This window comes from Mandrillus leucophaeus, unplaced genomic scaffold, assembly GCF_000951045.1.
Source record: "Mandrillus leucophaeus isolate KB7577 unplaced genomic scaffold, Mleu.le_1.0 Scaffold316, whole genome shotgun sequence".
NCBI classification, from domain to species: Eukaryota; Metazoa; Chordata; class Mammalia; order Primates; family Cercopithecidae; genus Mandrillus; species Mandrillus leucophaeus.
Window position 1 is genome coordinate 2,528,519 of NW_012103321.1, and position 14,819 is coordinate 2,543,337.

General features: G+C 43.5%; 1 protein-coding gene across 1 annotated transcript in view; it reads right to left on the reverse strand.

Moving 5' to 3' along the window:
• The window catches only part of PRDM6 (PR domain containing 6), a 98,513-nt gene extending 97,551 nt beyond the window's left edge, over positions 1-962 (reverse strand). Inside the window, exons 1-2 of the mRNA XM_011987793.1 lie at positions 459-962; positions 8-126 (exon numbers count right to left, since the gene is read on the reverse strand). Coding sequence (XP_011843183.1) covers positions 8-126; positions 459-962 — 623 coding nt within the window. The remainder of the gene's footprint in view (positions 1-7; positions 127-458) is intronic.
• Between the last annotated feature and the right edge of the window lie 13,857 nt (positions 963-14,819).

Genomic DNA, 14,819 nt, shown 5'->3' on the forward strand with positions numbered 1-14,819 from the left:
TCCTGGCTCCTTGGCTCCACGCTCTGGCAGCCTCCCGGCTGGACACGTGGGTTTTACGACAGCACAAAATACAAGTGTGTGTGTGTGTGTGTGTGTGTGTGTGTGTGTGTTTGTGTGTGTGTGAGAGAGAGAGAGAGAGAGAGCGCGAGAGAGAGAGAGAGAGAAAGAGAGAGAGAGAGAGACAGAAAGAGAGAACGAACGGACGGAGAGGGGAGGGGAGGCAGTCCAGAAGAAGGGGAGGGGAGAGGGAAGAAGGAAGTTCTAACTGGGCCCGACCCACACCGCCAGTGCGCCTTTCCCGCACAAACTCCTCCGCCGTTCCATCCCGTTTTTTTGGCGTGACGTCTCCCGCTAGCCTGTTGTCTCTTTCTGCCCATGATATGTCTTTTCTGGGTCCCAGCTCAGTGCCCTGATCTTAAAAGCAGTGGAAACGCGGCAACCGGAATGCATCTCCGCACACGCTGTAGTGTCGGCGCTGGAGCAAGCCCGCGCTGCCGAGACCGGGTTTGCGCTTTTGCCCGGCTCAGTTTTTCCTGGAGTGCTTCTGGGTGCCAGAGTCCACTCGCCCGCCACTCAACCTCTAACATAAATCCTCCGGGGAGAAAAGTTGGGGTCGGAGCGGGACGGGTTGCGCGCTGCAGTGAAACCCTCTGTCTGCAGCCCAGGAGGCAGGCTTGTAGGTGCAGGGAGGCGTGGGACCGAGGGTCCTGGGACCGAGAGCAGCTGGTCCTGGAGGGACTCAAGCCTGGTTGTGGGGCTGGGAGGTGGCTGCGATAGAGTCTGGACACCACCCAGCGTTCTGCCGACCCCCTCTCGGGTTGTCTTCTGGAGGGCTCTTTCCCTCTCCTTGTTGGGGCCCAGAAGCAAGTATCCAGTGTTACATCTGGTGGCACAACTGTTATGGGACACGGGCGAGGCTGTCTGCAGTCAGCTGCCTGCGGCTGCCCCCGGAGGTCATGCATAGGTTTCTCTACCCAAAACCTGACGTTAGAGGGACAGGGTGGGAGTGCAGCCCCACCTCCACCATGCCCTCTCCCCAGACTTTGTGCCAGGGCAGCCCTTCGATGCAGTCTGGTGCCCACGAATTAGGCACTTGCCCCCCAGCTCTTCCTGGCATTTTCGGTAGTAGATGGTAGAGGGCACAGGCAGGGTGTGTGAAATTGACCAATTCAGGAGGTACTTTCCCATCGCCGGGGTTCTGGCCATACCTCAAAGAGAAGAAACGGCATTTATCTTTCTTCAAACAACCTAACTTATTTAGCACTTGCCAGTCTGAACAATTAATAGCCATTCTTTCCTGATTTCTGCTTGTTTCTTTTTCTTTTCCTACCACTCAAGTTGTCTGAGCCTGAGAAACGTGCTGTTTAGACTTCATCCGGGTCTCATGCAGGATGCTTCGATGTTGGTTGGGACAGAGTTGAACCGAAAATGTTTTGACTGGCGTCGTTATGACAAGGTCATCCATCATTGTTGGATAGATTGATAGCACCCAAGTTTAAGGCAGACGCCACGAGGGAAAACCCACGGTGCTGTGGTCCCGGAGGCTAACCAGGCAGTCTCCGCAGACTTCCAGCAACTCCATCGGGAGGAGAGGATGAAGTTCCAGGCCCGCTTCAATTAATCTGCTCGCAGAACTGCCGAAGAGTGGTCTGTCGGGCCACGGGAGAAGAAACAAATGCTGTTTCTCACACTCTCCTGGTTCATTGCTGAGAAAGCAGGACACTCCTCTGTTCTCTGGGAGAGACAGTGAGCTCCAGGGATGGAAGTCCGGACTCCGGCGGCGGTCCCGTCATCTGCCTTCTTGTTTCTGCCCAAACCCAGCTACTTCCAAGTGCGTGGTCCCCAGAACTGGAAGTCTCAAAGAACCTCTACCAGTCCCAACCCCGCCTCCCCCCTACCCCCTGCCACCATTAGAAAGGATTTTGAAATGCTAGTTGGAGCAGCTGCTTCGGTGGCCTCATGCCGCCCGCACTCTGGGAAGCAGAGGGGGCAGGGTTCCTCTCGTAATAAGATTAGCTGACCTGTTAATGAGAGCTTTGGACGTGCCGAGCGCGGGTAGGCGCTTTACGTCCATTTAATCCACCTAGCAACCATGCGGGGAAGGCATTATCATTAACCCCCATACTGTAGATGGGGACTGCTGAGGTTCGGAAAGTTTAGACGGGTTGCCTAAGGTCACGCCATTAATGAGTAATGGAGGCGGATTCAAACACCGTTCGGTGAGGTGCCAAGTGCATCTACTGCCCACCGTAGTCAAACCTGTAGCCACTCGGTCCAGACTGACGCCAGAGGGGGTACCATGGGAGAGATTTGGCGGCGGGGGCCAGGGAAGAAGCTGAGAAGGTAGCGAAGTCCCCCTCGCCCACTACGTCTACAGGTGGCGTACCTGGGTTATCCGATTCAAGCTTCCATCCCACCCACCCTGGGCACAAGTCGATCCCGAGGACCCTAAGGCCCAGAGAGTACAGGGACCTCCCGTGAAAGGGGCAGGAGAAAGTTTGAGGGAGAGCCCCGAAGGCCCGGGAGCGAACGAAGAAGTCTGGAAGGGAATAGACCGGGAGTCTGGACCTCCCGCGCTTCTCCCCAGCAGGCCCACGCCGCTGGGCTGGGCACCTGCCTCCACAGCGGCTTCCCGGATGCCCGCGGAGTTCGGCTGAGGCTGGGTCGGCGTGGTCCCCTCCCGGTGCGCAAAAGGGCGCGCAGCGGCATAGGCGGGACCCGCGACGCTACGCACGCTCTGAGGGGCGCTCCCCCCTCACACAGTTGACCCTGGGCGCGCTTGGTCACGGACACCCTGGCGCGTATCAGTAGTTTTTAGAAAGTGAGCCCACCGACGGCAAGGACATGCACCCCCTCAAATCCGCTCCCCCCACCCCCTTCAATACTGAGAAGACCGCGGAAACAAATCACTTCGACCACTTAGAAAGCGATCAAACCTTTACAAAAATCCATGGCTCCCAAATCGATGGGTGAATATTTGCTGGGAATTTGTTCCAGAGGAATAAATAAGGAGCCTGAGTGTATTAAATGCAAACGGGGGGACACGGTGGTGTTTTTCTTCATTGATTAACGACCTCTAAAATAAAACAAGTGGGAAGAGGAGCCAGGATCGATAAATTACCCAAATTCATTATTTTCTTGAGCATTTTCGCCCCGAAAATTATCCTTGGGAAGCCCATTGTACCCTGAGCTGGGAGGGGAAGGATGGAGCTGGAGGCCAGGATAGGGAGGGAGCAGCAGAAGGGGTAGGAGGAGAGAAGGGGGTTCTGTCCAGGAGACCCTCTATCTGATTTCATTTGACATACAATTCAAAAGTTTGCCTTTCATATTAATTATGTTTTCTTGATGGGGGAGTGGAACAAATGGTCCGTTGCCTTTGACAGGACTCCAATAAACGATTCAGCAGCTCTCCGCTCTGCCCTGGGTGCTCCTGCTTCTAGGTTTAAGGTCACGGGTGGCTGAGTTAATAATTCATTAATATAGACATTTATTCAGAAGGGTTCGCTGAGATCCACTCTTCCTGCCTCCTCCCAGAGATTTATTTTCCTAGGAAATGGATGGGGGTGGGGGGTGGGCTGCAGGTGAAAGGAGGGGGCGGGAAGAGAAAAAGAAAAATGGAGAGAGAACGGCTGGATAGAGCTAGGAGGAATCTTTGCTAAGCCATATTAGCAGACAGGTCCCTTGAGCCTGCCAGCAAAAACTTGGTTGAAAATTTGGTATCCAAACAGCACAGAGACTCTGGCCTGCGGTGGCCCTTTCTCCTTCCATACCTGTTCATTCACTTGTTCAGAAAGCTGCTTTCCTCCATGGTTTGGGACCAGGGAAGAGCCTTCTCACTGAGGATCTTGGATTGCAGGCAAAAGGGGAAACCGCTGAGGAAAAAAAAACCAGGACCCCACCCCCATCCCTATGAGATTCCTAAGGGAGGAGCTTTGAAACTTGCCCAGACTTGGAGTCTAAGGGAACCTCCTCTCCTAAGGGTACAGGCAACTTCTGGAGGACACTCTACCCCTCAGAAATGGGATCATGGAGAAGGGGGTTGGAGGCAGAGACTGAAAGTAAATAGTAAGTAATAAATGAGTAATGGTCAGATGGGAATAAGTGCCATGAAAAGCAATAAAGAATAGAGGGAAAGGGAGTGCATGTAGGTGGAAGGGGTTACATATAGTGGAAGGGGTTACATACTGTTTTACATATAATGGCCAGGGAAAGCTTCTTTTAGAAAGTGAAATTTAAATAGAGACTTGAAGCAAGAAGATGCCAGTTTTCTCTCCAGAGCAGGATATTCCCTGCCCTAACCTATAGCCAGTGGCTAAAGCAGTGAAAGGGACCTCTCCTGAAGAACTGTCAAAGATTTGCCTCCTCGCTACTGGCCACACTTGCTTCCCTTAAGCTGCTGTGTACTACTTGATATCCTTTCAATACCTCCACTGACTATTCTCATCAGTTGGAGTCACCTAACTTGCTGGTAACTTAGACCCTGACACAGTGACCCACCTCCAACTATCCGGACCTCAATTTCTTCAACAGTCCAAAGAAGGGGTAGGACAAATGCAGTGTTCTGTCCTAAGCTTTTATGAAGCAGCTACCAAATTCTGACCCCCCACTCTATTACATATTTTATACCCCACTCCTGCATCCTGTGAGTCTAAGATGTGCAGGGTGTAAAATGTATTGCACAACTGAAAACTGGAAAACCCTCACCATTTATTTTAATCACTGCAGTCTGCCCATTGATCCCTTTGCATCTTCACTTGTTCGTCCTTACTTAGTGACAGAAGACAGTGCCAGCCACCATTGGAAAGAAAGCGAGCAAGGAGTGAGGCAGAGAAGGTAGAAGGCAGTGAAATGCTTAGCTCGCAGAAGCCAGCTCTGGCCTCAGGTGATGCAGCAGGTGCCTCGCCATTCATCTGACACACCCTCCTCTTCTGAGGCCTTGGCAGTTTAGACATGTCCTCCCCTCAGCTTTCCTCCTCTCATAAAAGTACTTGGAAGTTCAGCTCCTCACTTTGCCAGGTCAAAAATGGCCTCTGAGTCTGGGAGACCAACCCCAGGTGATTTGTGACCACTCTCTTTCATCCTCTGCCAGGACCCTGGCAGACAGCACCTGTTCACATCACTTGAAATGCAGCCGAAGCCTCCAGCTCCTTTCACCCTGGTCACCTGACAGCTGCCACTCAAGCAATGCCTCTCAGCCACCTCAGGCCTGATTTGGATTTGACCTACTGACCTTGAGGTGAAAGGCTCTACAGTCCATTATGAATCCCTGGGGCCAGTTCATTCTTCCAGGAAAGCCTCTAAATATATCATTTCCATTTGCAGGGAAATCAGCTATTATAATTTGCAAAGGTCTCGTGAGTTTAAAACATATTGGTGGCAGTTCAGTCCCATAAAGATTTAATGAATAGCCACTGGGTGAAAAACAACTTTTTTTTTTCTTGTCTTGACAAGTCAAGGAAAAGAGAAATAATTAGACAAGAATAGCTATCCCTTCAGAAACTCACACATTCCCTTCACTATCTCCTTCCCATCCCACTCTTTCCCCAGCAATTTAATCTTATATTTTTCCAAGCATCTGTAAAAATAGACAAGCCCAATTATCGTTACCTACAATTTAACAGCTATACAGAATATCTAATGAACACCTACTCTGTGCACGAGACTATTGGTAGAGATCTCTGGGACAATCTCCTTTGAAGCTCTTCTAGCAAATGCTACCTGGTTCAAACACAGTCTTCTGTTGGTCACCAGATTGTTGCTTAAATTAGTTGAAGCCTATAGGACTTCAGTCATAACCAGGATGAGGTAAGCATGTTACAGTGCATCTGTTAGAAATTAGAAACATATGCTATGGTTGATTCACATTCTGAGGGTTGGCAGTTCCTAGGCATGGTAGGTTCCCCTGAGTGCCCAGCAACAGTCTCTAGGAGTGGCTTCCAGCTACCCTCTAAATGAGGGGGTTCCTGAGGCTTCCCCCTTCCCAGGGCCGCTTGAGGAAAGAGAATGCATATTCTCACAGCAGATCTTACATATACCTAGAGGAACCCAAGGAAGCCTGTCTGCCTCCCTCATCATACACTTTCCTGTCTGGCTGCATGCCCTTACCCTCCTCTGAGCTAGGGTGTCAGAGGGTGACACTAAGGCTTGTTTTCATTGAATTGTTTCCGGTGAGTCTATGTTCTGTGTGTAACAGCCTCTCAAAGAAAAAAGTAACCTATTCTTAGTTTCCTTTTGAAACTGGAAAACTTGTCTTTAAACCAAAATAAAGACACCATGCAGGTCACTGTGAGGAAAACCAAAAGTGTGTAAATTGTGGTACCCCTGCCTTCCATGATCTTATACTGTGGAAATCTTTCAGAGACTTAGTTCCTTTCTATGATGCCCAGATTCAAGAGCCAACAAGTGGCACAAGAGTTCAGAAGAGAAAGCCATCACTTTAGGAGATAATCAAGCAAAGCCTCACAAACGAGATGGGCCATAAAGATTGTGTGCATTCAGGTGGGTAGGGAGGAACTGAGGAAAGGTGTTCTAGGACAGGGGCTGTCTGAGCAAAAACCCGAAAACTGGACCCTACACAGTCTGAGAGGCCCAGGTGACTTTTCTTCCTCCATTCATGAGAAAAATGACTGGATAGCTGGCTGCCCTCCCTAAGAACCAGGACCTCATCTCCCTGGGGGTCCTGAAGCCATATTCCATAGATTCTGAAAGACGCTTTTATGAGAATGTTGTGACCTAAAATATGTTCAGGCTTAAGTCAGAGAATCAACTCACGATTCGGGTAACTGAAAAACAGTTGAGGGCTCCAGGATAAGGTCATCAGTATAGCCCATATTCCCCTGGACTGTGATTTGGTGAGCTTGGCAATGCCATTTCCTAGCTCTGGATGGCACAAACTATGATTTTCTGAGCTGCTCTTTTCAAACTATAAAGAACTATGATGAAAAAAAGAAATGAAGTGAAGTTTAAAAGACTAGTGATCCAGATACATCTGAGGTAAAGACCATGTAGGAAAATGTTTTAGAATAAGCAAAGACACTCCCCAAAGATCCTTACAGGTTAACCATAGTTATATAGCTCGACTGCATCAGCCCTACTTCTTTTTAACATGCCTATCTCTCAGACTTTGGGGACAAATGACCACGGTCCTCTATCTTCACATACACACAGGTGCACCTGCATACACAGTCCCTCACAGACTTACACCAACTTAGTCTTCTCTCCTTTCTGTAAGGGAGAAGGGAGTGGAGGGGCTCCTACTCTGCATTCTGGAATGAAACAACAAAGACGAAGAGTGCCAATCTGTGAGGAAAAGATCTTTGGGAAGACTCCAAGTTACATGGTTAATCTCCCTTCAAAAAAAAGAAGAAGAAGAAATTGCAAAAATGCAACTTAGGATTCCTGACACTCAAAGAAAAAAAAATTATTTTTGCATTGATAAGACTGCCAGATTCTTAAATAGAATGTTTTAAAAGATGAATAATCATAAAATACATTTTTAGTCTATTTTTATAATACAATAATTGACAAATGATACTGGAACATTGATTGGAAAATTACCATTTTGACAATTCAGTGGTTAACAACTTGATTTTTAAAATGTTGCAAAGTTTGAGCATATTTTGGGCATCTCCTTCTGGTCTGTCTACAATGGCAAGCATTTTTCATTGAAACATATGTTTGGGTGGACAAGTATTTTATTTGGCAGAAACCTAATAGTTTAAGTATAGATTTTAAAGTCAACTGTTTGCTCCGTAAGCTAATGTTTTCAAACAGAGGCATTTTTCACAATTGTTTCCTCAAAACAAATGTTTGTCTTGGAGCCAGTAGAGGTCAAACATTCTAGTAAGCTTCCCGTTTAGGACTGTCACTGCTATTCTGTCACCTTCAAGATCTTCTGTTGGTCCCATTCTCTTACAGATTTCCGTGAGTTTCTTTACAGGGCTAGTCCCCCAAAAAATGATTTTTTAAGGTGAGTGCAAGCATTTTTAAAACGATTTTTTTCTTGGCAAAAATGAATTGGAAGTACATTCACGTTTAGCAATGTTGTATTTCATTTGTGTAGATGCCATTTTGCTTGTGGCATGATTATTGGCACTCTTTGTCTTTTCATTGCCAGATAGAGAATGGGTGGTATGAGCCCTCCGCTCCATTCTCCTTGACGAAAAGGAGAGAGGATCAAGTTGGTGTGAGTCTGTGAGTGACTGTGTGTGTGTATATGTGTGTGTGTGTGTGTGTGTGTGTGTGTGTGAAGATAAAGGGGCCGGGCACAGTGGCTCAAGCCTGTAATCCCAGCACTTTGGGAGGCTGAGATGGGCGGATCATGAGGTCAGGAGATCAAGACCATCCTGGCTAACACGGTGAAACCCCGTCTCTACTAAAAAATACAAAAAACTAGCTGGGCAAGGTGGTGGGCGCCTGTAGTCCCAGCTACTCGGAGGCTGAGGCAGGAGAATGGCATAAACCCGGGAGGCAGAGCTTGCAGTGAGCTGAGATCCGGCCACTGCACTCCAGCCTGGGCGACAGAGCAAGATTCCGTCTCAAAAAAAAAAAAAAAAAAAAAAAAGATAGAGGACCACTGTAATTTATCCCCAAAGTTTGAGAAGTGTGTTAAAAAGAAGCAGGGCTGATGTAGTTTAGTTATATTACTGTAGACTCATTCAACTGCAGGTGGCAGAAATTATTTGAACTGATATCTACTGGGAAAAAAAGGATTTGATGGCTCAAATATTTAAAAAAAAACAGGTTATGGTTTTCAGGTATGGATGCATTCAGAGGTTCAAACAACATCATGAAGTCTCAGTCTCTTTATCTCTTTGTTCTGCCTTCCTCTGTTCTGAATTTAATCTCAGGCAGAATCTTTCATGTGGTTGCCCCCACATTATTCTTCTAGAATAAGATAGCAATCCCAGAAGAAAAACTTCCAACAGAAATTCTAGAATTAAGTCTTAGACTAATATGGTCTATCACTGCTATCCCTGAACTAGCCATTACGACCAAGGAAATAGAGTACACTGACTGACGAGGTCTGGACTTGAGCCCTAACCAAGCCACATATATTGAGACAGCCTTCAGGACATGGCACAAGGAAGAGAAAACTAGGTGGAGACCAGCAACTTCTTGAGTCTAGGAGATGGAGGCAAGATTCTGGGGAGGCCAAGGTGGCTAGAGTGCAGAACAGAGGACTCAAGAGGATAGTCCAGATAGACGCAGAGTGCCGGAGAGTGTTCAGAAGCATGCTGATCAGGTATGTGGATGAGCCACCCATTTCTCCTCTCCTGAGGAAATACATGGTGCTAGTACCTTAAATATCCTTCCAGAGATATTCTGTGCATATATAGTTACACCTCTTCCTCAAATGTTATATGATACACACTGCTCTGCATCTTAGTTGTTTCCATTTAAAAATATAGCTTAGAGATTGTTATATACTTATAAATAAAGAGGATTTTCAATTTGTTTTTATAATGTTATGCTCTAATTAATTTCAGCAGTTGTCTATTTTGTTTCTCACCATCTGTATTTTAATAAGCAATTCTTCATTGATAGCCATTTAGATTGTTTCAAATCTCTTATTATTTCACATAATTTTGCAATTTGTCACATATATCCTTTTGCATTTCCTGATGAATATTCAGTTGTGTGCTAAGACGGGTTTGTGACAGCCATTTGTGAAAAGTCCAGGAATTCTGATATCAGTTGATGTTAGGACAGTAGCTTGAAATTGGTGTGGTGGAACTACTTACACCATTAAAATTGGCAAAGTCTACAAATAAAAGGCTTCCATTACCTTCTTTTTGTGGGGAGAGTTGATTGTTAAGTATTTACAGTTCCCACTGAATACCTTCTCAGTAGTGGAATTGCTGGGTCAAAGGGTATGTGAATGTGCAAAGGGTATGTGAATCTCCAAATTGCGCCTCATTTATTTAGTTACATAAAAAGCTTTGAATAATCTGCATTGCAAAAGCCATAACAAATTTAAATAAAAAACAAAATTCTGGAGAAAAATAATATAGGCAAAAACTTTTATAAAGTTTTTCCTGAATCCTCACCAGCACAGTGTTATCAAAATTGTTGATTTGCGCTAATCTGATGGTTGAAACTGGTTTCTCAGTGAGGTTGTAATACTTACGTCACTTATTATTGGAAATTAGCAACTTTTTATATGTTGAGTTTTCTTTTTATTAAAAAATTCGATTTATATCCTTTGCCTATTTTTCCCTTTAGATTGTGTGTGGTTTTGTTTTGTGTTTTTGTTTTATAAAAGCTCCTGTTCTGTTAAGAAAATTAACCTTCTTTGGGTTCTGGGTTATGAGTTGCCCATTTTTTTTTTTCTCCAGAATTTTGTTTGCTATTTAAATTTGTTATAACTACATTTATCAATATTTTCTCTCATGCTTTTTAAAAATAACAGCTTTATTGAAATATAAGTTACATATTATAAAATTTTCCTTTTAGCTGTATGCAATTCAATGATTTGTAGTATATTTGCAGAGTAGTGCAACAATTAGCACTATCCAGTTACAGAAGATTTTCATCACCTCAAAAAGAAACCCATTCTTTTTGGTATGGGTTTCTCATCGTGATTTTTATTTGTATTTCTCTGATAGCTAATTATGCTAAGCATCTTTTTGTGTGTCCTGTTTTTCTTTTTCTTTTTGTTTTGTTTTGTTTTTGTTTTTGTTTTTGAGTCAGGGTCTTGCTCTGTCACCCAGGCTGGAGTGCAGTGGAATGAACACAGCTCACTGCAGTCTTGACCTCCTAGGCTCAAGCAATCCTCCTGCCTCAGCCTCCCCAGTAGCTAGGACCATGGGTGCACATCACTACATCTGGCTAATTTTTAACTTTTTTTGTAGGTAGGCACAGGGTCTCCCTGTGTTGTCCAGGCTGGTCTCAAACACCTGGGCTGAAGAGACCCTCCCGCCTTGACCTCCCAAAATGCTGGGATTACAGGTGTGGGTCACAGTGCCTGGTCCTTTTTGTGTCTCATGGGCACTTGTACATTTTCTTTGGAGAAATGTCTATTTAATTCCTTTCCCCATGTTTAACTTAGGTTATTTGTGTTTTTGTCGTTGAGTTCTAAGAATTATTTGTGTATTCTGGATATGTTTCCTATCAGATATATAATGTGCAAATATTTTTTCCCAAACTGTGCACTGTCTTTTCATTTCCTTGATGGTGTTCTTTGAAGCACAAAAGTTTTAAATTTTCACACAGTCCAATTTACCTATTTTTTCTTTCCTCACTGGTCTTTTTGGGTCATATTATGACTAAGGTCATTAAGATTTACTCCTGTATTTTATTCTTAAGAGTTTTATAGCTTTAACTCTTATATTAAGGTCTATGATGCAGTTTGAGTTAATTTTTGTAGATGATATGAGGTTGGAGTTCAAATTAAACCTTTTGCATATTCAGTTGTCTAGGGTACCATTTCTTGAGATGACTATTATTTCACCATTAAGCAGTTTTGGTATCCTTTTGAAAAATCAATCGACTATAAATATAAGGGCTTATTTCTACACTTTCAATTTTATTCCACTGACTTATATATCTCTTCTTGTACTGGCACCACACCGCCTTGATTATTGCAGCTGTGTAGTTAGTTTTGAAATCATGAAGTGGGAGTTCTCCAGTTTTGCTCCTCTTTTTCAATATTTTTTTCTTTGCTATTCTGAATTTCTTTAATTTGCATATGAGTTTTAGGAACAGCTTGTCAAATTCTACAAAAAAAGCTAGCCGAGATTTTTATAGGGATGCGTTGAATCTGTAGATCAATTCAAGGAGTATTATATTCTTAACAATATTAAGTCATCTGATACATTAACATGAGATGTCTTCATTTATTTGTCTTCTTTAATTTCTTTTGACAACGTTTTGTAGTTTTCAGTTATAAGTCTTGCACTTTTTGTTAAATTTATTCCTAAGTATTTTATTCTTTTGATACTATAATATATGGAGTTTTCTTAATTTCATTTTTTCATTGTTCATTGTTGCATATATAAATATAATTGATTTTTGTGTGTTGATCTTGTATCCTGCAACCTTGCTGAACATTATCATTTAAAATTTGTGATTTGTTTTAACAGTTATTTTGTGGATTCATTAGGATTTCCAAAAAAGATCATGTCATTTGTGAATAAGAGTAATTTTATTTTTTGTTTTCTGATCTAGATGTCTTTTGTTTCTTTTTATTGCCTAATTTTCCTGGCTAGAGCCAGTACAATATTGAAGTAGCAAGAGTAGACATTCTTGTCATTTTCCTAACCTTAGGGAAAAAAGCAATCAGTCTTCTACCAGGTTAGCTGTGAATTTTTCAAACATAGCTTTTATCAGTTTGATGCAGTTTTCTTTTTTTCCCAGTTATTTTATTTTATTTTGTTTACCATGAAAGGATGTTGGATTTTATCAAATGTATATTCTGGTCTATTGGAATGATCATGTGATTTTGTCCTTTATTCTATAACACATTGTATTGTATTGATCAAGTCTCAAATGTTAAGCCACCCTTGCATTCCTAGGATAAATCCATTTGGTCATGATGAGTAGTCCTGAATTATTTATCAAATAATTCATCCTGAATTTGGTTTGAAGTATTTTGAGAAATTTTTCATCTATACTCTTGAGGGATGTTAATTTGTAATTTTCTTGAGACATCTGTCAAGTTTTACTATCAGTAGAAGTATAGTGGTTAAGAGGATGAACTCTGGAGTCTGAATGACTGGGTTTGAATCCAAGTTGTACAACTTATTAGATGTATAAAATTCTCCCTCCTACACTTTGGATGTTTGTCCTCAAAAACCTTGTGTTGAAATCTGATCCCCAATGTTGGAGGTAGGGCCTAATAGGAGGTGTTTGGGTCATGGAGGTAGACTGCTCATGAATAGATTAATGCCCTCTCTGGAGGGTGGGTGCTCCTGAAAGAGCTGGTTGTTAAAAAGAGCCTGGCATCTCCCTCCCACCCCTTTACCTCCTCTCTGGCCATGTAATCTCTACACAGCCAGCTCCCCTTCACCTTCTGCCTTGAGTGGAAACAGCTTGAGTTCTCTACCAGTAGCTGAGCAAATGTTGGCACCATGCTTCTTGTACAGCCTGAAGAATTGTGAGCCAAATAAACCTCTTTTCTTTATAAATTGCCCAGCCTCAAGTATTCCCTTATTGCAACACAAAATGGATTAAGACATTCTGGGCCTTTTTCTCATTTTTAAAACTTGAGTTGAGAATACTAGTACCTATCTGATAAGGTTATTGTGAGGATTATATGAATAACATAATGTGCTTATGAGAGTACCCAGCACATAGTACTATGTAAGTATTATTATTGCATTATTATATCTGTATGCAGTTTGTTCTTTTCTAAAATCGTCTATGGGAATTTGGACAATGTAAGCGGTGCTAAATATTTAAGGATTATGTAGTATGTTAAATATGTGAGTTATTTGAACCTTAGTCATAGAACAAGAAAAAGTGATTGTCTTAAACTTTATATGAAATTACTGAAGTTGTACATTAAATCCCCCCTCTTGCCCTGAGCTATGTGAGCCAATACATTCCCCTTTTGAAATAAGCCACTGCACAAAAGGATCCGTCTCACTGGCAACTCCTGTTTGATTCAAGTTTACACATGCACACATATGCCAGAAAGTTGGCCAGGCACAGTGACTCATACCTGTAATTAATCCCAGCACTTTGGGAGGCCAAGATGAGTAGGTCACTTAAGGCCAGAAGCTCAAGACCAGCCTGCCCAATATTGCAAAACCCTGTCTCTACTAAAAACAAACAAAGAAACAAACACAGCTGAATGTGGTGGTGCACACCTGTAATCCCAGCTACTTGGGAGGCTGAGGCACGAGAATCCCTTGAACCTGGAAGGTGGAGGTTGCAGTGAGCCAAGGTGGTGCCACTGCACCGCAGCCTGGGCAACAGGATGAGACTCTGTCTCAAAAAAAGAAAAAAAAAGAAAGAGAAAGAAAGAAAGTCTTTTAACATTTCACATAAGGTTAGAAAAATCAGACATTATCCTCCCTCTTTGATCCATTTCCCTTTCCTCTTCTCACTACTTACTAGGGGGTTGCCTGCGTCAGAGCTCCTCTCCCTACTGTACTTCCAGGAACACCATCTGATTATTTGGGTAATGGTGGAACCCCTGAGCTACTGTAAGCTCTTTGCAACAGCATCACATTTCTATTCCAGACGTGCTAAAAGTTCTCAAACCTATATTGAATAAAGCCAAAACACGTTGTTTCTCTCACTCAAATTCCTTCAGTATCTGGTCCTCATCTAATTTGACATTTATCCCTTGTAACTCCAAATATGGTACCTTTCCTGTTGCCAGAATAATCTCCTTACTCTCTTCTATAAACTTTTTTATCGTGTATGACTTTGTGCCTTTGCTTATTCTGTGTTTTTTTTGTTTTGAGGTCCCTTCTCTCTGTTCCATTCCTGCTAAAAGCCCCTATATTTTCAGGATCCTGCTCAAGTCCCATTTTGTCCTGGTAGCCTCCCCTGCTTATGTTCACCTTTCTGGGAACTCCTATAGTTCATACTATCTGGGTCACTTTTTTGGCACTGACATTCTGAACTGTCATGTGTTATACTAAACTCTAAAATATGTACTAGATTTGTCTCTTAAATAAAACCATAAAGGGCTAGGTGCGGTGGTTCACACCTGTAATCCCAGCACTTTGGGAGGCCACAGTGGGCAGATCACTTGAGGTCAGGAGTTTGAGACCAGCCTGGCCAACATGGTGAAACCTCGTCTCTACTAAAAATACAAAAATTAGCTGGGCATGGCGGTGCACGCCTGTAATACTAGCTACTTGGGA